We start from the raw sequence: 25,530 nt of genomic DNA on the forward strand, positions 1-25,530 counted from the left end.
ATGCGGCAGGACTTCCGGGTCGTCGCCATGCGCATGCGCGGTAATATCTTCTCCCTGAAGGATGGCAGAGAACCGGAAGTGCGGTGGACGCCGGGGGGGTGGCGCCGGTTACAAAAAGGGAGATGGTGCACACATGGTTGTCGCACTTTCTCCCTGTAACCATGGAGGACAGCGATCCACAGGAGCTGCAGCCTGGACAGCAGCGCCACAGAAAATCTGAAACAAAGAGTACCAGGAGTGGGTCTAGCAGCCGTTTCACACGGCGCAAAAGATCTGCTGCGAAGACTGATACTCCTTCTCAAGGACCTTCCCTACCAGGCCCGAGTCCCCCTCCAGAACCGGTACCTGCCTCCACATCCGAATGGTGAGTGAGCTCCGTGAATGTGCATTTTTTATAATGGGGCTCCCTCTTCTCCCTTACTAGGGTAAGAAGAGCCTGGAGAAAAGGAAAAATAGAGTTTGCCCCACCTGTAACAAAGCTTTACCAGTAACCTGGGACAAAAAGCTTTGCAAGTCATGCATTCAACATTTACTATGTGAGGAGACACCCGACTTTGCATCTGAACTTAAAAATATAATCAGGTCTGAAGTTCAGAATGCCCTTTTATCCTCCAAAAAAGAGATGAAGAAAGTGAAGGAGTCGGTACATTCCCACTCGGTCCGATCCTCATCTGATAATGCTGATTCAGACGATTCAAATTCCCCCCTTTCCTCTTCCGAGGAAGAGTCGGGCCGACATTGCTTCCCACTAGAAGAAGTGGATTCTTTAGTGAGAGCAGTTAGGGCTACTATGGGGGTGGAGGAACCCAAACCCGACAAAACGGCCCAAGATGTAATGTTTGGAGGTCTGGGACAAAAAAAGAGAAGAACTTTTCCCCTAAATCCTAATGTCCAGACATTAATTAAAAAAGAATGGGAGAAACCGGATAGAAGAAATTCCTCGGTACCCTCCCTTAAAAGAAAATATCCCTTCGAGGATGAGGCTTCCTCTTTTTGGGATAAGGCACCAAAACTAGACGTTGCAGTAGCCAAAGCCTCGAAAAAATTTGCGCTGCCGTTCGAGGACATGGGTACCCTCAAAGACCCGTTAGATAAAAAAGCGGATACTTTCCTTAAGGGAGCATGGGAATCGGCGGGAGGTAGCCTGAGACCTGCAGTTGCAGCTACTTGCACCTCCAGATCCCTTGTGGTGTGGATCGACCAGCTGGAAAGTCAGATTAAAGACGGGTTACCCAGAAATAAATTGCTGGATTCATTCCCTGCAATGAGAGCAGCAGCAGCGTTCCTAGCGGACTCCTCGGCGGACTCCGTACGCTTAACATCTAAGGCCGCTGCTCTTTCCAACGCAGCCAGAAGAACCTTGTAGCTCAAGAGCTGGCCGGGAGATCTACAAACGAAATTGAAATTATGTTCTATCCCATGTGAGGGTAATTTTTTATTCGGAGAAACCCTGGATGACATCCTCCAGAAAGCGGGAGACAAGAAAAAAGGGTTTCCAAATCTGGGTCCGGTTCCATTTAAACAATCCTTTCGGAGCCGCAGATTTTTTCGCCGTAGACCCCCCAGGGAGCAGAATAAGTGGGAAGATGGAAGGAGAAGGGATAAGGGTTACCTCTTTGGCAACACCTCCCGTGATAAAAAGCTCTCCAAATGACACTTACCCTTCGGTGGGAGGAAGGCTGACATCATTCCTTCCCGCCTGGAAGAAAATTTCCAACAACATCTGGATTCTAAATATCATACAGTTTGGTCTAAAAATAGATTTTGTCTCTCTCCCTCCCTGGAATTATGTACTAACAAAAACAAGATCCTCGGCAGCAGAACAAGCTGCATCAGAGGAAGAAATTATTTCCCTTCTGCAAAAATCGGTGATTCGGGAAATATCTCCTCAGGAAATAGGGGAAGGTTTTTTCTCCCCTCTATTTTTAGTACCAAAGCCCGACGGGTCTTTTCGGACGATCATAAATCTCAAAAACTTAAACAGATACGTCGTAAATTACAAATTCAAAATAGAAACAATAAGGTCCACTATAAAGATCCTTTTCCCGAACTGCTACATGGTTGTAATAGACCTAACCGACGCATACTACCATGTGCCCATCCACGATCAATCCCAAAAATTCCTCAGGATGGCAGTCTCCATAAAGGGTCAAATAAGGTTTTTTCAATACAAGGCTCTTCCGTTCGGGATTTCAATAGCTCCACGTATATTTACGAAAATAATAGCGGAAATGATGGCCCACGTGAGGGAACAAAATATACTAATAATCCCTTACCTGGACAACTTTCTTATCGCAAGCAACTCAGCGCAAAGTTGCAGGGAAAAAAGAGACCAAGTGATGACCATCCTGACGGACTTGGGTTGGCTTATAAATGTAAAAAAATCAAAATTGGAACCCTGTCAAGTACAGGAGTTCCTAGGACTGACATTAGACTCTCGGGTCCAAGAATGCCGACTCCCGGGTCCCAAAAAAGACAACATATTATCTATGATAGCGCGAACATTACACAATCCCTCAATGACTCTAAGGAGAGCAATGTCGCTTCTAGGCTCTCTGTCCTCATGTCTACCAGTGATACCCTTCGCACAATTTCACACAAGAGAGCTTCAATGGCACATACTACAATGGCAGATGTTACTAAAAAACAAATTGGAAAGCCGGGTCATCCTAGATTCATCAGTTATTCATTCCCTTCTTTGGTGGGGAAAAGACCAAAACCTGTCAAAGGGAGTCCCTTGGGTACCAAATATCTCTCGGATAATAACAACCGATGCGAGCCCCAGAGGGTGGGGGGCCCACCTGGGGGACAAAGTGGCTTAGGGAAATTGGTCAGTCCAAAAACTTTTAGCATCCTCAAACCAAAAAGAACTTTGGGCGGTATATCATGCTCTTCTATTTTTTCTAGCCAATATTCAGGGACACCATGTCCGAATTCTTTCAGACAACAAAGTGACTGTAGCCTATATAAACCACCAGGGGGGAACAAGGTCTTGTTCACTGATGAGTTCTTCAGCCAAAATTATCAAACTGGCGGAAGAAAACTTACTATCCCTCTCGGCACTACACATCCAGGGTTCAAACAATGAAAGGGCAGATTACCTGAGCCGGACTCAGTTGAAACAAGGCGAGTGGTCCCTAAACCAATCCATCTACAATCAGATCACAAAAATGTGGGGGACACCAACAATAGACCTGTTCGCCAATTGCAAAAACAAAAAAGTAGGCAAATTTTGTTCTCTAAGCCCGGAAGGGAATCCCCAGGCTCTGGATGCCTTTCTGATTCCATGGACACACAAACTGGCATACGCTTTTCCACCAACCATTCTGATTCCGGCAGTCATTCGGAAAGTCAGAGAGGACAAAACAAAAATGATCCTTATTGCCCCATTCTGGCCAAAAAGGGCATGGTTTTCCTGGCTAAGGATGCTATCGATATCAGACCCGTGGGTTCTACCGGATATGCCAGACCTTTCTACATCAAGGACCAATCTTCCACCCACAGGAGTCGAACCTCCATTTGACAGCCTGGTTTTTGAACGGGGACTATTAAGAGAAAGGGGTTTCTCAGATAACTTAGTGGCTACGCTGTTAAAAAGTAGAAAACCCATCACTACTAAAATATATGGGAAAACATGGAGGAAATTCCTATCTGTCTCCAAGGTAAAGATCCAGGACGGGCCTTCAATTCCTAAAATCCTTGAGTTCCTACAAAAAGGTCTGGAGCACGGGTTGGCAGTCAGTACTCTTAAGGTGCAAATAGCAGCTTTAGGAGCTCTATATAACCAAAACATTGCAGCTAACCCATGGATAATAAGATTTATTAAGGCGGTTACAAGATCAAAACCCTTAGTTATTCAAAAAATACCCTCATGGGACCTAAATTTAGTCCTTTCAGCATTAACGGGCCCTCCATTTGAACCTATACAAATGATTCCCATAAAAACATTATCACTTAAAACTATTCTCTTAGTAGCATTAACATCTGCGCGCAGAATAAGTGACATTCAAGCCCTCTCCTCTAATCCACCTTTCACTAAAATATTGGATGATAGAGTCACTCTTAGACCCGACCCAGCCTATTTGCCAAAAATGGCATCAAAATTTCATAGGTCACAAGAAGTATCCCTGCCATCCTTCTGTCCAAACCCGAAAAACGAAAAAGAGCTAAACTTCCATAATCTAGACGTTAGAAGATGCCTAGTCCAATACTTAGATTCCACCAGGGAGTATAGGAAGGAAGGCTCTTTGTTTGTCTGTTTTCAGGGTCCCAGAAAAGGATTCCGGGCATCCAAGGGTACTTTAGCCAGATGGATTAAGGAGGCAATAGCCTTGGCATATTCATCCTCGGGGAACACAATCCCGAATGGTATAAAAGCGCATTCCACAAGAGCAGTAGCTACCTCATGGGCTGAGAAGTCAGAGGTATCGATAGAGCAAATCTGTAAGGCGGCCACCTGGTCATCACCATCAACCTTTTTTAGGCACTATAGACTAAATCTAGCCTCTGTATCTGACTTAACCTTCGGACGAAGGGTCCTTGAGGCGGTGGTCCCTCCCTAAGCTTAATCTCTGCAATTCTCTCCGTAGTGCTGTCATGGGAGACCGAGAAAGTCATAGTTACTCACCGTTAACGGTGTTTCTCGGACCCCATGACAGCACTCGCTTAATTCCCTCCCATCACGAGTGCGGTGAGCACCTTTTTAAATATAATTTATATAATTTATATGATTTATATACTATAGGTTTAGGCACGGGGTTCCTCTTTTAAGAAATGTTATAATATAATGTTCTCTCTGTTGTAACTAACCTGGAGGTCCTCTGATGCTCTGTAAACCAACTGATGCGAGGGAGAGGTACCGCCCTTTTATCTGTAGGTTTCCTGTCCCTGAAGGGCGGATCCCCTCTCTCCGTAGTGCTGTCATGGGCTCCGAGAAACACCGTTAACGGTGAGTAACTATGACTTTTCTCACCATGGAAACAGCAAAAACCCTCACTCTTACCCTGATCCACTTCCGCCCTCACTATTGTAATTCTCTATTACTTACCCCCACTCAACTTTCCACTCTTCAGTCCATCCTTAATGCAACAGCCAGGGTCATATGGCTAATCGTTACTCTAACGCTTCCTCTCTGTGCCAGTCATTGCACTGGCTGCACATTCATTATAGGATACAAATTAAACTACTTGTTCTCACCTACAAAGCTCTCCATAGTGCGGCACCCCCTAAATCTCCTTCATTTCTGTTTATCGGCCTACCCGTTCTCTATGTTCCGCAAGCGATGTTCGACTAACATCTGCACTAATCCATACCTCCCACTCCCGGCTCCAAGATTTCTTCCAATTCTTTGGAATGCTCTACCCCCAAGAATTTAGGTCTAACCACAACTTAGATTTAGGCGTGCCCTAAAAACACATATGTTTAGAGCGGCTGATCACATTCCCTAATAGATCTCTATGTATCTCTCATTCACAATTTCTTTGAACATAATTATTCAAACTGCACCGCACCTAAAAGCACTACAGATATTGGCTGGTGACTAGCTATTGCAGCCTTTATCTATCCCTCATTCCCTTATGATGGCTGGACCATCATTTTAAATAAGCACCTGTACTTTGTGTCACCCCCACCTCATTGTAGATTGTAAGCTCTTACGAGCAGGGTCGTCATTATTTTTGCTTGAATTATTGTATTATCTTTAACTGTTAATTATGACTGTTGTATATGAGCCTCTAAATTTTAAAGCGGTGCGGAATCTGTTGACGCTATATAAATAAAGATTATTATTATAGGTCCCTCAAAGTCACTTCAAATGTGATGTGGTCCAAAAAAAATGGTTTTCTAAATTGTGTTCAAAAAATGAAATACCTGGTCAACTTTTAACCCTTCTAACTTACTAACAAAAAAAATGTTTAAAAAATTGGGCTGATGTAAAGTAGACATGTATTTTTGAGACTTATTTATAACGGATTTAAGAGCATAAAAATTAAGTTTTAAATTTTCACCAAATTTTCGTTTTTGATTTTTTCATTTATTTTTTCCTCAAACGCAAATCATATTGAATAAATTTTACCACTATCATGAAGTACAATATGTCACGAAAAAACAGTCTCAAAATCAGTAGGATCCGTTGAAGCGCTCCAGAGTTGCCACGTAAAGTGACGCTGGTCAGAATTATAAGATTTGGCCTGGTCAGGAAGGTGAAAACAGACTCGGGGAGTAAAGGGGTTAACCTCCATTGAGTTAGGTTTTTGATGGAAAACTTCAGAATCTACTATGCTTCAACTTTGATCCAATAAAATCTGATTATACAGTCTAGATGCAATTGTAATCTGATACTTTTATTAAACCTCCTACTTTTTTATGCAAAGTGTGTGTGTGTGTGTGTGTGTGTGTGTGTATATATATGTATTCCAATAAAGTCACAGGAGAAAAGTAAAGTGGCACAACTCAACTTCGGAGGATTTATCAGGGTGTATGTAAATAAACGGAAAAATCCACAGACGTATTCTGAACAGCGGTGCTAGCGTTGAAATGACAGTCTTCAAATACTGAATCATAAGAGAAAAGACGCAGCACTCACCGTTACCGTGGTCAAAATCTTCTTTATTACGGCATATATTGATACATCTTCACGGCACGGGGGAGTTTAGTGAGGCAGGAACATGTTCCTGCCTCACTAAACTCCCCCGTGCCGTGAAGATGTATCAATATATGCCGTAATAAAGAAGATTTTGACCACGGTAACAGTGAGTGCTGCGTCTTTTCTCTTATGATTCAGTATATATATGTATACTAGATGGTGGCCCGATTCTAACGCATCGGGTGTTCTAGAATATGCATGTCCACGTAGTATATTGCACAGGCCACGCGTAGTATATTGCACAGGCCACGTAGTATATTGCCCAGTGATGTATGTCACAGGTTAAAAAATAAAAAATGAACATATGCTCACCTTCCGAGGGTACCCTTGTAGTTCTGTCACATGTGTGCGGTGCAGGCGGCAGCTTCCGGTCCCAGGGTGTGATGACGTCGCAGTCACATGACCGTGACGTCATGGCAGGTCCTTCTCACGCAGGCGCGCAGGACCTGTGATGACGTTGCGGTCAAATGACCGTGATGTCATGGCAGGTCCTTCTCGCAGACCATCCTTAGCACCGGACCTGCCGCTTGCATGGACCGGTCACCGGAGCGTCGCGAGGAGCGGGAAAGGCGGCGGAAGGTGAGTCTATAATAATTTTTTTTTATTATTATTATTTTTAACATTAGATGCTTTTACTAATTGAGGCTGCATAGGCAGCATCAATAGTAAAAACTTGGTCACACAGGGTTAATAGCGGCGGTAACGGAGTGAGTTACCCATGGCATAACGCGGTCCGTTACCGCTGGCATTAACCCTGTGAGCCGTGACTGCGGGGAGTATGGAGCGGGCGCCGGGCAGGGGAGTAGGGAGGGACTAATGGGACTGTGGCCGTCGCTGATTGGTCGCGGCAGCCATGACAGGCAGCTGGCGAGACCAATCAGCGACTTGGATTCCATGACAGACCGAGGCCGCGACCAATGAATATCCGTGACAGACAGAAGGACAGACAGATGGAAGTGACCCTTAGACAATTATATAGTAGATATAATATAATATAACTTTTTTTTCCTCTTTCCCCCATGATGGCACCACGGAGAGAGGGGATCCGCCCCATAGGGACAGGAAACCTACAGATATAAAAGGCGGTATCTCCTGCATCAGTTGGTTTCCTGTCCCTGATGGGAGCCTACAGTCGACGTGGGACATACCTGTAAGATTGTTGTGGAATGTTGGGGGCCGTCCAGTCCGATCCAGGCAGCGGGGGTTCCCTGCCTCAGCTAGGGCGTTTGCCCGAAGCGCCACCACTGAGGTCAGCGGACCTTGAGGGTGTGCGGGGAGGGGCAGTGAAGAAAAATATCCGAGCCGGCCTCTCCGAGATTTATCACAGAATCGCTGGGTGCGCTGCAGAAGAAGCATAGCGGCGGGGGCCGGCTAGGTGACAGCGGTCGCCTTACTGGAGTGGCCGCGGGACTTTCCATGCTATGCCTGCGGCGCGACTCCAGGATAAGGTAGTGCGAACCGGCACCCCCCTATGATGCGATCAAACCGCAGTGCTCTACTGGGAAATCAATTGTGCGCATGAGCGGGAGCCAGTGATATGATTAGCGCCGGGCATGACTGGGAAATCCAGCAGTTCAGGCCCGCTGCATCGCCGGAATAGTGGGGTGGCCCTGAAGGGGATTTAAACAAGCAGACTCGCGGGGAACAGTGCTTCAAGGAGCTGTGCACCATGAGTGATCAGGAGCAGCCAGAGGAGCAGGTCTTACAGATCCAGTCCCTGCATCATGAGCACCAACCTCAGCGGCAGCGTCAACAGCAGCGACGCCAGCAGCGGCATAAGAAACAAGTGGGAGAGTCTTCTTCCCAGCAATGCATCGGCGGCAGCAGCCATTCAGGGTCTCCGCGCGCTAGAAGCTCCATCACCAGGCCAAAAGAGGATCCATCCGTAGGAATGGTCCCTGGCCCGAAGCCGGTATCCTTCTTTCTACAGGAGGGTAAGTGAACTTCGTGAAAGTCCACCCTTTAATTAGGACCTGTTGCCTTCTCTCATAGGGAAAGAAATGTATAGCAAAATCCAAGCATAGGATGTGTGTGCTCTGCACAGAGGAACTACCCACCACGTGGGAAAAAAAGGCTCTGTACTACCTGCATACAGCAAACAATTTGTGAAGAAACTCCAAAATTTGCATCAGACCTGAGAACATTAATCAAAAATCAGGTAGAAGACGCCTTCAAAGCCCTTAAGGGCTCAAAGAGAAAACGTAGATCCAGACACAGGTCCCCTGAATCAAGTGCTAGTGAGGGGGAGAGAGATTTGTCTGACTCAAACAATTAGTTATCTTCTTTTTCCTCTTCATCATCCTCAGAAGGGGGGCGCAGCTGCTTCCCGATAGAGGAGACAGACGCCCTTGTTAAAGCTGTCAGAACTATGGGTCTAGTAGACTCCGGCCTAAGAAAGCAGTCCAAGACTTAATGTTCATTGGTCTAGATCAGAAAAAGTGGAGCGCATTCCCAGTAAACGAAAAAATCCAGTTTCTAATTAAAAGGGAGTGGAAGAAACCGGAAAAAGGGCCTTCTAACCCCAAAGACAAAGTACCCCTTCGAAGATCCAGTATGCTCTTTTTGGGAAAAGCGGCAAAGCTAGATGTGGCGATTGCAAAAGCTTCCAAGAAACTTGCCCTGCCTTTTGAGGACATGGGGACTTTGAAAGACCCCATGGATAAAACGGCAGAAACATTTCTGAAAGATTCCTGGGAGGCCGCTGGGGCGGGGCTAAAATCAGCAATAGCCGCCAACTGTACGGCCAGAGCCTTGATGATATGGCTGGATCACTTGGAGTCACAATTGAAAGAAAAAGTCTCTAGAGAAACAGTTCTATATTCGGTCCCTGTAATGAGGAGCAGCAGCATTTTTAGCAGATGCATCGGCAGACTCGGTCAGGCTAGCGGCTAGGTCTGTTTCCTTTTCAAATGCTGCGAGGTGAGCCTTTATGGCTCAAGTGCTGGCCAGGGTACCTGCAGACGAAAGCAAAATTATGCTCCATTCCCTGCGAGTGCAAATACCTACATTAGGCGACATTTTGGACAAAGCAGGAGATAAAAAGAAATCTTTTCCTGGGTTCTCCAGCCAGTCATATAAACAGATCTTTCGGAACAGGAGTTTCATTCGGAGGAAGCCTCCGAAAGGCCACAAGGATGGGTGGGAGGATAAAAGAAATAGAGGCAAGGGGTTCATATTCAACAGGCACTTTGACAACAAAAGCAACAAAAAACAACCCTAATGAAGGTGTCCCCCAGGTCGGAGGAAGGTTGGCTTACTTTCTCCCGGCCTGGGAAAATATATCCAGAAGTACATGGATCTTCGATATAATAAAACTAGGTCTAAAGCTAAAATTTCATTCTCCCCCACCCCCTTCCTTCATAATAACTCCACAAAGGTCAGCAAAGGACAAACAATTAGCCCTGCAAAAATAAATTCTAGGTCTTGTAGAGAAGGACATGCTTCAAGAAGTCCCCAGCCAAGAAAGAGGCAAAGGGTTTTATTCCCCTCTTTTCTTGAGGAAGAAACCGGATGGGACATTCAGGACAATTGTAAACTTAACAAAGTTGAACAAATTTTTGGAAACTCAACCCTTCAAAATGGAAACAATAAAATCAGCTGTGAGAAAGCTTTTTCCGGCCTGTTTTATGACCGTGTTAGTGCGCATCCTTCAAGTCAAGTCTATCATGTCCCCATCCACAAGGACTATCACAAGTTTATCACAGTGGCAGTCACAATTCAGGGGGAATTAAAGCATTACTAGTTCAGAGCACTCCCATTTGGCCTGGCCATCGCCCCCAGGGAATTTACCAAAATAGTGGTGGAAGTTATGGCCCACATAAGAGAACAAAATACTTTGATAGTTCTACAGGTCCTTCTCAAAAAATTAGCATATAGTGTTAAATTTCATTATTTACCATAATGTAATGATTACAATTAAACTTTCATATATTATAGATTCATTATCCACCAACTGAAATTTGTCAGGTCTTTTATTGTTTTAATACTGATGATTTTGGCATACAACTCCTGATAACCCAAAAAACCTGTCTCAATAAATTAGCATATCAAGAAAAGGTTCTCTAAACGACCTATTACCCTAATCTTCTGAATCAACTAATTAACTCTAAACACATGCAAAAGATACCTGAGGCTTTTAAAAACTCCCTGCCTGGTTCATTACTCAAAATCCCCATCATGGGTAAGACTAGCGACCTGACAGATGTCAAGAAGGCCATCATTGACACCCTCAAGCAAGAGGGTAAGACCCAGAAAGAAATTTCTCAACAAATAGGCTGTTCCCAGAGTGCTGTATCAAGGCACCTCAATGGTAAGTCTGTTGGAAGGCAAAAATGTGGCAGAAAACGCTGTACAACGAGAAGAGGTGACCGGACCCTGAGGAAGATTGTGGAGAAGGACCGATTCCAGACCTTGGGGAACCTGAGGAAGCAGTGGACTGAGTCTGGTGTGGAAACATCCAGAGCCACCGTGCACAGGCGTGTGCAGGAAATGGGCTACAGGTGCCGCATTCCCCAGGTAAAGCCACTTTTGAACCATAAACAGCGGCAGAAGCGCCTGACCTGGGCTACAGAGAAGCAGCACTGGACTGTTGCTAAGTGGTCCCAAGTACTTTTTTCTGATGAAAGCAAATTTTGCATGTCATTCGGAAATCAAGGTGCCAGAGTCTGGAGGAAGACTGGGGAGAAGGAAATGCCAAAATGCCTGAAGTCCAGTGTCAAGTACCCACAGTCAGTGATGGTGTGGGGTGCCATGTCAGCTGCTGGTGTTGGTCCACTGTGTTTCATCAAGAAAAGGGTCAATGCAGCTAGCTATCAGGAGATTTTGGAGCACTTCATGCTTCCATCGGCTGAAATGCTTTATGGAGATGAAGATTTCATTTTTCAGCACGACCTGGCACCTGCTCAGTGCCAAAACCACTGGTAAATGGTTTACTGACCATGGTATTACTGTGCTCAATTGGCCTGCCAACTCTCCTGACCTGAACCCCATAGAGAATCTGTGGGATATTGTGAAGAGAAAGTTGAGAGACGCAAGACCCAACACTCTGGATGAGCTTAAGGCCGCTATTGAAGCATCCTGGGCCTCCATAACATCTCAGCAGTGTCACAGGCTGATTGCCTCCATGCCACGCCGCATTGAAGCAGTCATTTCTGCCAAAGGATTCCCGACCAAGTATTGAGTGCATAACTGAACATTATTATTTGATGTTTTTTTTGTTTGTTATTAAAAAACACTTTTATTTGATTGGACGGGTGAAATATGCTAATTTTTTGAGACAGGTTTTTTGGGTTATCAGGAGTTGTATGCCAAAATCATCAGTATTAAAACAATAAAAGACCTGACAAATTTCAGTTGGTGGATAATGAATCTATAATATATGAAAGTTTAATTGTAATCATTACATTATGGTAAATAATGAAATTTAACACTATATGCTAATTTTTTGAGAAGGACCTGTATATCTGAACGACCTCCTGGTAATAGGCAATTTCCCTCATCACTACAAAGAACAGCTAGACAAAGTTATGAGGACACTGATGAATCTAGGCTGGCTATTAAACTTATCCAAATTCCTAATCATACCGAGTCAGGTGCAAGAGTACTTGGGAATAATTCTAGATTCAAACAAACCAGAATGTCATCTCCCAAAGGGAAAAAATCCAAAACATGATACAGCTGGCATCACGTGTGAGGGACTTTCCTGTCACCACCTTACGGAAGGCAATGTCACTGCTGTTATTAATGACAGCTTGTATTCCAGCAGTCTAGTGGGCCCAAGCCCATACCCAAGAACTACAATGGGAAATATTAGCAGCAGGAACATCTCTAGGCTGAAATTTAGAAGGGCAGTTAAACATCTCATCAAGAACGGCCTGTTCTCTGGAATGGTGGACGGATACAAACAATTTAGCCAGAGGTGTTCCATGTGTATAGCCAATATCCCAAATCCTAAGCACGGACGCAAGCACCTGGGGGTGGGGAGCCCACCTGAGAGGTCAGATAACCCAGGGGCCTTGGTCAGAGGAACAAAAATTAGCATCATCAAACATGAAAGAACTGTTAGAGGTAAAACTCGCCCTCGTTCACTTTCTAAGCTCCCTTTAGTCCCACCACATAAGGGTGTTCTCAGACAACCGAGTGGTAATAGCATATCTGAACCACCACGGGGCACCAGATCGTAGTCTCTGATGGACGCCACAAAGTCCATCTTTCATCTAGCAGAGGCAAGTTTAGGCTCTTTGTCAGCACTTCACATAAAGGGCACAGAAAATTGGAAGGCAGATTTCCTAAGTCGAACACCACTGAGACAGGGGGAGTGGGAGCTGAACAAGACATTATTCAATCAGATCGCAGAACATTGGGGTTGGCCAGAAATAGACCTGTTTGCGAACAGCCGGAACCGGAAAGTAGAGGCTTTCTGCTCGATAGACCCCTTGGGGAGCCCAGTTGCTCTAGACGTCTTTGATACCTTGGAATTACCAGTTAGCTTACGCTTTCCCACCAATAGCCCTGATTCCCTTAGTTCTGAGGAAAATTTGTGAGGACAACGCAAGGGTGATCATAATAGACCCTTTCTGGCCGAGGAGGACATGGTTTTCGTGGCTGAGGATGATGTCCATTTCCGACCCTTGGGTTCTCTCGGACATATCCCGGACCTTCTGTCCCAAGGGCCGGTGGCTCATGAGCAGGTGGAAAACTGGCATATGACAGCATGGAACTTGAAAGGTCACTTTTGAGCAATAGGGGTTCTCTCCAAACTTAGTCGCCACTCTATTACAAAGTAGGAAACCTGTAACTACCAAGGCGTATGGGAGGATTTGGAAAAAATGTATTTGTCTCAGGTGCCAATCTAGTCGGGGAAGTTCCAATAAAGATAATCTTAGAATTCCTGCAGAAGGGTCTGGAACAGGATCTGTTCACATGCACCTTGAAAGTTCAGGTTGCAGCACTAGGGGCCCTGTACAACCATGACCTTGCCGGGAATCGTTGGGCAGCGAGGTTTATTAAGGCTTCCAAGTAGATCCAGACCGATTTCCCTTCATACTACTGGGACCTGAATTTAGTCCTTACTGTGCTAAGTAAGGCTCCCTTTGAACCCCTGTCGGAAGCCCCGCTAAAAATTATATCTCTTAAAACCTCCCTGCTTGTAGCTTTAACATCAGAACGTAGAATTAGCGATATCCAGGCTTTGTCAGCATACCCGCCTTTCACAGAGATACTGGAGGATAGAGTTGTCCTTAAAACCGACCCAGCCTATCTTCTAAAATTAGCATCGTGGTTTCACAGGTCGCAAGAAATATCCCTGCCTTCCTTCTGCCCCAATCCCAAAAATAAGGGGGAGGAAGCCTCTACATACGTTAAATGTAAAGAGATGCCTAACCCAGTATCTGGCAGCTACGAGGGAGTGTAGGAAGGATAGGTCTCTTTTTGTATTCTTCTAGGGTCCACGGAAATGAAAAAAAAGCATCGAAAGCCATGCTGGCAAGGTGGATAAGAGAAGCTATCACCCTATATTCCTCATGTGGGGCAGCCATTCCAGAGGAGATAAAAGATCATTCGGCAAGAGCAGTGGCGACTTTCTGGGCAGAGAAAGCCGGCGCCTCGATAGAGCAGATATGTAGAGCCACTACTTGGAATTCTCCCTCTACGTTCTTTAACCATTATCAGCTAGACCTGGCCTCTTTTTCAGATCTTACCTTTGGGAGAAGGGTTCTGGAGGCAGTGGTCCCCCCCCTAATGTACAATCTATGTAATTCGCTCCATGGTGCCGTCATTGGGGAAAGAGAATAACTGTTACTTACCGATAACGGTATTTCTGTGAGCCCATGACGGCACCCGTACATTCCCTCCCTTCACGTGTGGGTGTGCACACTGTAATTTCAGTTAGATTTGGAAAATAGCCACGCGGTGCCTCTATTAGGGCTTGTTCACACGATCCTTTTTTTGCTGCGGATCCGCAGCGGATTTTCAGCTGCAGATCCGCAGCCGTTTTCCATGCAGGGTACAGTACAATGTTACCCTATGGAAAACAAAATCCGCTGTGCCCACTATCCTTTTTTTTCCCAGGCCGCGCGGATTTGCCTGCAGAAAAAAAAGAAGTACCATGTCTATTCTTTCTGCGGATTCCGCTCCTGTTTTCAACATGCACCAATAGGAAAGTGCTGTTGAAAACCCGCAGAGGAATCCGCAGAAGAAAGAGTCGGAAAATCAGCAGTGCTGTTTTGCACTGCGGATTTTCCAAATCAGGACCTGAAAAAAAAAAGGATCAAAAAAAGGATCGTGTGAACATAGCCTTAAGCTTATATTAATGTTAAATATTTTGTGTAGCCGTTCATGTTGCCAGTCTGAAGTTCCGTTAATGCTCTGTAAACCAACTGATGCGGGAGAGAGGTACCGCCTTTATCTGTAGGTTTCCTGTCCTTGTGGGGCGGATCACCTCTCTCCATGGTGCCGTCATGGGCTCAGGGAAATACCGTTATCGGTAAGTAACAATGTTTTTCTCTCTTTTAAAGGAAATTTAAACAATTATCAATTGACAGTACCTAAAATAAAGATCAGAGAAAAGAAGTACATATTTATCTGTGTTGATGTAATGGTACCACATTCCCCCTGTTGCAGTTTTCATTATTATCTATCTTTCATATATATATAAAAAAAATGTTAGTTCATCTATGTCTATAAATAATGCCTTTAAACGGGTATACCCATCTCCAAGATCTTATCCCAGTATGTAGTAGGTGTAATAATAATAATATTCATAAAAACCTCCTATTAGAAATGTAGTATAGTTTTTCTGATTTGCTAGATCTTTCCTCATGTGCAGGCATTGCAGGACCTTAGGTATTCATGATAACAACCGCTAGCAACTTGCTAACGAAGGCCAGAGTCACACTAGCGTTTACAAATTTGGTCCAATATTGATCCAGAAAAGTCAAACGAGTGGCATGCGATTTTCATGCGAGTACAGCGTGATTTTTCTCACCTAGCATGCGTACGACATGCAATGCAATCCATACGCAATGTGATTTTAAGGCCGGGTTCACATTAGCATTTCTGTGCGCAGCGTATGATCCGCATACATCCGCATGCGTCATGCGTACATATCTTTAGCATGGTGTACGCATGCTTTCACATGTGGATGATTGTGTAAAAAATGCATTACTTTTATTGGAACGCATTGGTATGTAATGCGTTTGATACGCATGCGTACTTTAGACTGCGCATGTCCAGCAAATTATGTCACCGCCTCCACCATGCGCATAAAAAATGCAAACACATGCCAAAACGCATGCACACGCAGATGATACGCTGCGCACAAACGCTAATGTGAACTTGGTGTTACATTAGCTTTTACTTAGAATTATTTTGTCATTGAAAGACAGTTTTCAAAGGAAATATTCTTCAATATAGATAGATGGAAACAAATAGATAGAAATGTGTGAGATATATAATCAATGCCTTGTGTGTAGCTTACTATACATGTATGTAAGTAATAAATGAATTTTGGAAAAAAAAATGGTGCATCTTATAGTCCAGTGCGTCTTATAGACAAAAAAAATGGTGCATCTTATAGTCCGAAAAATACGGTAGATGTCTGAGATAGAACAGACTACTATCACTGAAATCGGTGTCTCTGCTTCTACATTATGTTGCTCTTAGATTATGTAGCAAAAAGGTATTGACAGATTTCCTTTAACTATTTTGTGTTGTATGCCTCCTGGGTTAAAGGTACAAGTACTCATAGTTTAACATTTTGCTAATTTTTCAAAACTGCCCTCAAATTTGAAATACCATATATACTCGTGTATAAGCCGAGATTTTCAGCACAATTTTTTTTGTGCTGAAAATGCTCCCTCGGCTTATACACGAGTCAATTGTCCAGAACGCTGGCGGGGGAGAGGCGGAGCTGGCCGCTGTGGCATAGTGACAGCTGCAGCCGCCGGCTATAATACTCACCCTCCGTTGCTGCATCTGCGTCCCTGCATCTCCGTTGTCACGTTGTCGGTGGCTCTCCTCTCCTGTGCTGAGCGGTCACGTGGTACTGCTCATTAAGGTGAGCCATGGGGGACGGGGGAGCTGAGCAATGCAGGATCGGGGGAGCTGAGCTATGTGGGACCGGGGGAGCCACACATACCAGAACAGGATGGGGGAGCCACATGACAGGACAGGAGGAGTCACATACCAGGACAGGACAGGGGGAGCCACATATCAAGACAGGACAGGGGGAGTCACATAACAGGATAGGGGAAGCCACATACCAGGACAGGGATGAGGGGGACAATGCACACCCCGGGTTATACTCGAGTCAATAAGCTTATCCAGTTTTCCGTGGCAAAAGTAGGTGCCTCGGCTTATAGTCTGGTCGGCTTATACTTGAGTATATATGGTACTTAAATAATAAAAAAAAAGTCTTGACCTAAATTTCCCACCAACCTAAAATGCAATGTATCACAAAAAATGTCAAATCCCTGGAATATGTTGAAGCATTCTAGAGTTATCACATGAAGTGACACTGATCAGATCTGAAAAAATGGGTCTCGGTTATTAAGGCCAAAATTGTCTCTAAGAAACTGGTTTATTGAACTTGCTTTAATTGTTTTCATTGCAGGCAAAAGAGGGAGAAAACCGAGTTCTGAGTGCAAGCTGTCTACTAGACGCAGCAGTATTAAAATCAGTCGGACATGTAGCCCTCTCACTGAGCTAAATACAATACAAGAAACCATAAACTTGTCTGAGCCTTGTAATTCCCCTTCAGCTGAATCCACTGTGATAGAGTTCAGTGAAGTCAATGCTTCTAATATGGATGAAACTCTTCATGTCGTTGGCTCCAAGGATATTAACTGCAGTAATTCTGTAAATTGTGATTTTGAAAGTGAAACGGATGAAATATCTGAAGTACAGAATTGGGCTAAACCTCTCCCAAATCTTCTATCACCTATACAATGTTCACCGTTAACAATACAGGTAAGTTTGAATTATATTCTTTATAGATTTTAGATGTTTGTTTCTGTGAACAGAAACAGTGTTTAATGTTAGTGAAACCGTTATATTTTAAAGCACCACTGCAATGTTTCCTTATATTTTAGCGCTGGAGTGGTGCCACTAATAATCTAAGTTACCTAACCCTTATTTTACTCGCCAGCAGCCGTCTTCTGCTCCGGTCCTGCACTGCCATATTGTGACCGTAAGTCAGAGGCGCTACGGTCACAAACCGTGTAAGTCTATGAGAGCCTCATTTCAGCTCTCATAGACTTGCATTGAACTGTGACTTCTGGATCGCACCAGCAAACACTGGAGCTATCTGGCAGGTCACAACCTGCAGAAGACCATCCAAAGCAGTGTCTATGAAGGATGAAGACGGTGGCTGTTAAATAACATACATCTGCATCTGTACATGGGTCAAACATTCTTTTTTTTTTTTTTATATATATAAAGCACCTTGTCAAAAATATTTTTAAAATTGCTCATACTGATGTAAAGAATCCATGACATGATGATTAGAAAAGAATCAATACAGCCCATGACTTGCTTTACATTGGAATTCAGTAAGATATTTTTTTTTGTATTCTGAACGCACTATTTTGTGTATTAAAATAAAAAAAACCTGTTTAATAAACCTTTTAAAATTGTTATATATGTTTTTTTCATTACAGAATGTATTTGGGGAATTCACTGACACAAGTGATGCAGAGAGCACTAGTGAAGTGGATCAGCTCAGTGTTGCTTCTTCACTGAAGATGGAACATATACTTAAAAGGACTGATAAAAGCATTACTTTGAACGAAGAGGTTGATCGCAGTTTGTTAGCAACAGATAATCTTAAAATTAAATACACAGCAAGTTCTAATGATGGTCCAGACCTAACCACGGCGATGGAAACAAGCAACCTTGACCTTGCACAGAATTTTAATTTATTACCTTTGCAAGAGACACAGCCAGTGATTGAAAATCCCATTCATATGGATTATGAAGAAATTGCTAATCCTCTTGGAAAAAGAACATCGTTTTTAAAAGAAGCTCTGATCAACACTGTAAAGAGTTCTGAACCCAAATGTAAGAACGATGAGTTTTGTAAAGGATCCTCATCTGAAACTGAAAATATAGCTATGTCTCTGGATGCAGACAATGTGAATAAAGAGGCTTCATGCCACATGGAAACAGATATAATGCCATTTGATAATGGAGTTTACAATTCTGCAATAAGTATTGGTCCTTCTGTCAATATAACAAAGACAGATGGCACTGTATGTAAAACCAAGGTCGATAACCTAAATGGTAATAATCGTCAATCATTTAGATGCTTCAATGCTAACAAAAGTCTCATAATTGAAGATCCACTTGTCCATCATGAGAAAAACCCAGATATGGATATGTCCATGTTGGTGGGTAGGTCTATTGTTACAATTGTAAACTGTGACCAAGAAACTATGGTACAAATGCAGTCTGAAAATTCTTCAAAAAATTCAAGCTCTTCAACAAATTTGCATATTAAAACAAACTTTTCAGATGATGACCGCACACTCGCCCAGGATGCTAACTGGCAAAAATGTAATAATTCTGTAGGTCTTGATTTGTATGAATGTGGTAAAAAGAATTTAGACAAAACATTAGCCCTTATACCTACTTTAAATCTGAGTAAATGCCCTGAAGAATCTTGTACTTTAAGCACTGCAAAACCGAAACCAGATTCTATTTCAAAGCAGCTGTTAAAAAATAACCAACAAAGTGATCCATTGATGCAAACATCTCTTGTGCTTACTGGCCATAATCAGCCATCAACAGTTTCAAATGCAGCACAAGAAATAGATTGTGAAAATATCATGATCTCTTCAATATATCAGAATTCTGTAGACATGGATATAAACCATGAGATTCACCTTGAGGTAGATGCAAATATGACAGGCAAACAAAATAACATGGCAATATCATTGAACAAATGCAATTCCATTACTGTTACCGCCATGGAGTCACAGTATAAAACTGTAGAGCAGAAAGATGATCTAGAAAATGGCTCATGTTCAAAAGAAAAGACATTGGAGCATAATCCTGAGCAACAAAATTGTTGTGATCATTTGGTGGACAAAATGGTCAGTACATCTAAATGTCATAGTGATGATAATCAGTCTGAAAGAAATTCACCGCAAACTGTTGATCACACTTCCACTGCAGTTAACTCAAATGTACCCCAGGCATCATCATTACACCAAGAATCTGACACCGAACTGCAGTCCTCACTCGTAGACACTTGTGATAAAGACTCTGTCTATTTCCCAGTGGGAAATGGTGAAAATCGCTTATCTCCACCTACAAATCTACATCCCAACGAGAAGTGCCTTCCACGTATTGGTACTGACAGCCCCAGTCGTCAAAATTTTAATCTCCCTTCTGCTGTCAGTTTCAGTCCTGTTCACATAACAGAAGATCCTGAACACAAAAATGACAGAAACCTAAGTAAAACCCAGTTTCAAGAAGTAACCCAAAGTATAAAATCAAGCCTTGACTTAAATTCCAGCATTGCAGAAGAGAAAAACCCAATAGTTTGTCCACTTTCTAAGACTGGACTTACTCCTGTAAAAGTCAAATCGCAACTTAAAATTTTGCCTGTTCTTCCATTGGAAGAGTTGCAGCACCTTCGTTTATTTTCAAAATCAACTGACTCTCTTGAAAAATTAGAAAAAAATGCTGCTGAATTATGTGATGGTTATCTAGATAGTAGTGAAAGTGAGTATGAGTTTCCAGTTCGTAAAGTGAACTTTACACGGCCAGCCTTTAGCAATCCAATTGTTCAAAATGAATCATTTACAATGGCTTCTGATGTCACTAAAATTGATGAACGACATAAACCACCTACAGTAACCCAGAATGAAAGTGAAGAATACAGTGCTACAGTAGTTAAACATTTGATTGATTTTGATCAGTCTAAAGTGAGGAATGACATGTTCATAGAACCTGAACACTCAGTCCTGCACTCTCTAAATACAGAGTCGAAAAGTGGTGCAATTAGTGATGTAAATGTAGAGTCTTCCCCAGATGAAAAATCTAAGATTATTTCTTCTGCGCAGGATCCAGTAACACTGAATGAGGTTTCTGGTCTTATTCAATTTGATAATGATGCTGAAAAAAGCACTAGAAATAATGCTGAAACTGTAGGCCAAAGAATTCTTCCTGGTAAAAATATAATTTGGAATTTCAGTAGACCTGATGACTTTGATCCTAAAGCAGTATGCTTACCCCGAAAACCAAAGAGAAACTCTGGAAAAGTATCTGCCAATTTGGAAACTTCAGTCATTAAAGGTAGTGCAGGTACTGAAAAAGCAAAAGAACATGATCCTTCCAACAAACTCAAATCTTCTAGCTTTCAAGCGGCAAGAAAAGAAAATCTTCCAAGTAAGCTTTCTGAACGGAGTACAGTATTCTTGAACGCAAAGATAGGGCAAACTGTTTCAGCAAATGCTGACGCCTCCACCAACAGGGGTCAATCACCAGAAACAATTATTAATGAATTAAGGTCTGAAATGGGTCCACCACTACCTCCCCTCCTGGGTCCACTGTTGTCAACTCCCCCAAGAAGCAAGCGTACTCTGTCACCTATTATGTCTTCTTCAAGTCGTTCATCCTTGCCATCTCCCCTGGATGAGTTGGTTTCACCTTTACCAGGAGCACTATTTCCACCATTAATGTCACCACTAAGAGATGAACGTAAACAAATATCTCCAGTATTTAATACTCCATCTCCTGCTGAGAAAGCAAACCGTAGAATATTGTCTTCTCCTTTGCAGTTTTGTGCTGCCACTCCAAAACATGCTGTTCCTGTGCCAGGAAGATTGCCTCTTTATGCAAATGGTACTTCTGCATGTAATGTTCAAGAAAATTCTGTGAAATTTCTCGATACCATGTACCCAGAATTATCTGCACGGGCCAGGACTTTAAACATATTAAAAGGTAATGTTCAGTTGAACAGAGGTTTGCCTAGAGAGGGGCAAAACATGCCTGTCAGCAAGATAACGGGTTTTAAGTCCATTACATCTACTTCAACAGTATTCATAAAAACCGGGAGCAATTCAAAACCAAGCAATAAAGAGAAAGTGAATATTTGTGAAACGCAAAGCTGCACTTCTGGAAATAGAAGAGCCATAGATTCTTGCCAGATGCCCAAAAGTGCTAAAAGACTAAGGCTGGATAGTGAATCACCTGTCGTAGAAAGTGTCAAAGACTCTTTCACGCTGCCTGGAGAGAAAGCTGATGAATCTTGTCAAAACTTTAGTTACTGTGAGCCCCTTCCAGATGTTGGGAAAGACAGTAGTGTTGATGAAGACATTATAAATAATGCTCTTAAAAAAATAGAAGAATTGTGTTTTGACCTTCTGCCTGTAATAAGAAGCCATGTTCACGTTGGGACTATTCCCAGTGTTCCGGTAATGAGAAATGAGGAGAAAGAAGTGATTTATGAATTCAGTAGCTTGAAAAAGGTAAGTCTTTCTACTGACTGGAGCTGTAATTCGGCACTGGTATTTCAAAGCACACTGACCCAATTTGTCCCCACCCTGTTCCCCAGATTGGGGTCTCTTGCTAATATTACCCTACCTGGGGAAAATAAAGGTTTACTGCAAGACCTATAGTTCCAATAATACCACTATAATATTTAACAAAAATACCACAATAATATTGCAATATAACAGACAAGTACCACCAGTTCATACCGACATTATCAGCATTTATAGTAGTGATATCGCCATGCCGATCATCAACCAAAACCTTTGTACTAGGACTGACGATATAATGGTAATGTCTGTTTTGCTCCAGTGCTCTGCAGACCATATGTGCGTATACTGTACAGGCTCTCACAAGTGGTGTGCCTGCTAATAGTTGCTTGTAGTCATTGATTTTTATTTTCCATTCAGCGCAGAGTGTATTGACCACTTCTTACATCTATAACTCGTTCTTGCAAAATGTAACACAGCAACATCTTTAGCTTACTAACTCAAACTCAAATAGGCTTTATTGGCAGGACCAAAATACATTTATTCTTACCAAAGCCAGGAAAATAAATTTAACAGGGGAGGGGATTGGGGATTATGTGAATGGGGTGTTGGGGGGCACAATTTGGGAAATAGTAGTTCATTTGGGGTTTTACTACTTTTCCAGCACCACCTCCCATTCCCCTCCTCTACACAAACCATATAGTGCTATGACCAGTGCCCTAAACAGTAATAATGCCACACCTGAGCGCTGTTCAGTAGTAGTAGCTTAAAACAATACCCGTGACCCCTCTTTTCCCCTACACTGTAACAATGCTCCCTTTTGCCTCTTTAGTTATATAGCACCCTATAGAAATAATGTCCCCTTGTGCCTCTTCTTATAATTATCCCCCTTGACATCCTATAATATTAATGATCCCATACCTCCTTATAATAATATAAACACCCCTGTGCTTTCTTAAAATAATGCCTCTTGTGCTTCCCCTGTAATAACTATCCCTCAGTGTGTCTCATAATAATGACCCCCCCCCCCCCCCCCCTGTGCCTCTTTATTGTAATAATGATTGAAACGGGGTGCACTTGGCAAAAATCATGACACATACAGGTGCATCACACAAAATTAGAATATCATCAAAAAGTTAATTTATTTCAGTTCTTCAATACAAAAAGTGAAATTAATACATTATATAGTCATTACAAACACTGTGATTTATTTCTGTTAATGTTGATGATTATGGCTTACAGCCAGTGAAAACCCAAATGACATCTCAGTAAATTGGAATACTTTATAACACCAGCTTGAAAAAATTATTTTAAAATCCAAATTGTTGGCCTACTGAAATGTATATTCCATAAATGCACTCAATACTTGGTCGAGGCTCCTTTGGCAACAATTACTTCATCAGTGCGGTGTGGCATTGAGGCGATCAGTCTGTGGCACTGCCGAGGTCTTATGGAAGCCCAGGTTGCTTTAATAGCATTCAGCTCATCTGCATTGTGGGGTCTGGTGTCTCTCATTTTTCCCCTTTACAATACCACATAGATTCTCTAAAGGGTTAAGGTTAGGCGATTGTGGAAACTTCACACTAGACATTAAGCAGCTTGGATTGTCTGGCTCTCCATTCTTCCTCCAGATTCTGGGACCTTGGTTTCCAAGGCCTAGTGCGGAAGTATCCACAATCAATGATGGTTTCGGGAGCCATGTCATCTGCTGGTGTATGTCCACTGTGTTTTATCAAGACCAAAGTCAGTGCAGCCATCTACCGGGAAATTTTAGAGCACTTCATGCTTCCCTCAGCCGAAAAGCTTATTGGAGATGGAAATTTAATTCTCCAGCAGGACGAGCAGACTTGCCTGACCTAAACCCCATAGAGAATCTTTGGGGTATTGTCAAGAAGATGATGAGACACCAGACCCAACAATGCAGATGAGCTGAAGGCTGCTATCAAAGCAACCTGAGCTTCCATAACACCTCAGCAGTTCCACAAGCTGATCGCCTGCATGCCACGTCGCATTGATGCAGTAATTGATGCATAAGGAGCCTTGACCAAGTATTGAGTGCATTTACTGAACATACATTTCAGTAGGACAACATTTTGCATTTTAAAATCATTTTTCAAACTGGTGTTATAAAGTATTCTAATGTACTGAGATAATGGACTTTTGGGTTTTCATTGGCTGTAAGCCATAATCATCAACATTAATAGAAATATACCCTTGAAATACATCACTCTGTTAGGGTATGTGCACACGTTGCGGTTTTTGCTGCAGATCCGCAGCGTTTTTGACGCTGCGGATCCGCAGCAGTTTTCCATGCGGTGTACAGTACAATGTTAGCCTATGGAAAACAAAAACCGCTGTGCACATGCTGCGGAAAAACCGCGCGGAAACGCTGCGGTTTATTTTCCTCAGCATGTCAATTCTTTGTGCGGAATCCGCAGCGGTTTGGCACCTGCTCCATATTAAAAAACCCGCAGGTGTCTAAAACCGCAGTGGAAACCACACAAAAAAACGCGATAAATCCCCAGTACTTTTTGCACTGCGGATTTAATCAAATCCGCTGTGGAAAATTCCGCAATGGAATCCGCAGCGTGTGCACATGGCCTTAGTAATGAATCTATCGAATACGAGTTTCACTTTTTGTATTGAAGAGCTGAAATTAACTTTTTTGATGATATTCTACTTTTGTGAGATGCATCTGAAGGTGCAGTACATAAGGACATACCTCTCAACTTTTAAAGACACATTGCGGGAGCTATACTGCAGCATTTAGTTATTTTGCGCCTACTGAAGCCCCTTAGGCTATGTGCACACGATGCGGATTTTTCTGCTCAGAAACGCTGCAGATCCGCACTGTGATGTACAGTACAATGTTATTCAATGGGATAAAAAAAAAAAGCTGTGCAGATGGTGCTGAAAAATCAGTGCGGAATTGCTGCGGATTTCAAAGAAGTGCATGTCACTTCTTTTGTGCGGATCTGCAGCGTTTCTGCACCCCTCCATGATAAAAATCCGCAGTGGCAACACTGGCAAAATCCGCATAAAAACCGCACAAAATCCACATACAAACCGCAGCAAATCCGCGGCTGCGGATTCTGCCAGGAGATGTGGATTTTGTGCAGAAAATTCTGCACCTCTTTTCCTACGTGTGCACATAGCCTTATTGTTTTCACCCACTAGGAAACCCCTTCTATGGTCCATGTAGAATGATGCTGCAAAAAATGCCCCCCATACAGAATAATGTCCTCGCATTCCTCCACCTATACAGTACGACGGTCCCTCAAACCCCCCCCCACCACATGGTATGATGGCCTCCATAAACCGCCATACAATGTGATAGGATTCTGCCAGGAGAAGCGGATTTTGTGCAGAAATTTCTGCACCTCTTTTCCTACGTGTGCACATAGC

General features: G+C 43.1%; 1 protein-coding gene and 1 long non-coding RNA gene across 2 annotated transcripts in view; both read left to right on the top strand.

Annotated features, from left to right (window-relative positions):
* The window catches only part of LOC143782298 (uncharacterized), a 906,302-nt gene that overhangs the window by 337,665 nt on the left and 543,107 nt on the right, over nucleotides 1-25,530 (top strand). The window lies entirely within an intron of this gene.
* Nucleotides 1-25,530, top strand: part of ICE1 (interactor of little elongation complex ELL subunit 1) — a 137,539-nt gene that overhangs the window by 73,922 nt on the left and 38,087 nt on the right. The window contains exons 13-14 of the mRNA XM_077269611.1: nucleotides 17,253-17,608; nucleotides 18,298-22,113. Of these exons, the coding sequence (XP_077125726.1) occupies nucleotides 17,253-17,608; nucleotides 18,298-22,113 (4,172 nt within the window). The remainder of the gene's footprint in view (nucleotides 1-17,252; nucleotides 17,609-18,297; nucleotides 22,114-25,530) is intronic.

This window comes from Ranitomeya variabilis, chromosome 6, assembly GCF_051348905.1.
Source record: "Ranitomeya variabilis isolate aRanVar5 chromosome 6, aRanVar5.hap1, whole genome shotgun sequence".
Lineage (NCBI taxonomy): Eukaryota > Metazoa > Chordata > Amphibia > Anura > Dendrobatidae > Ranitomeya > Ranitomeya variabilis.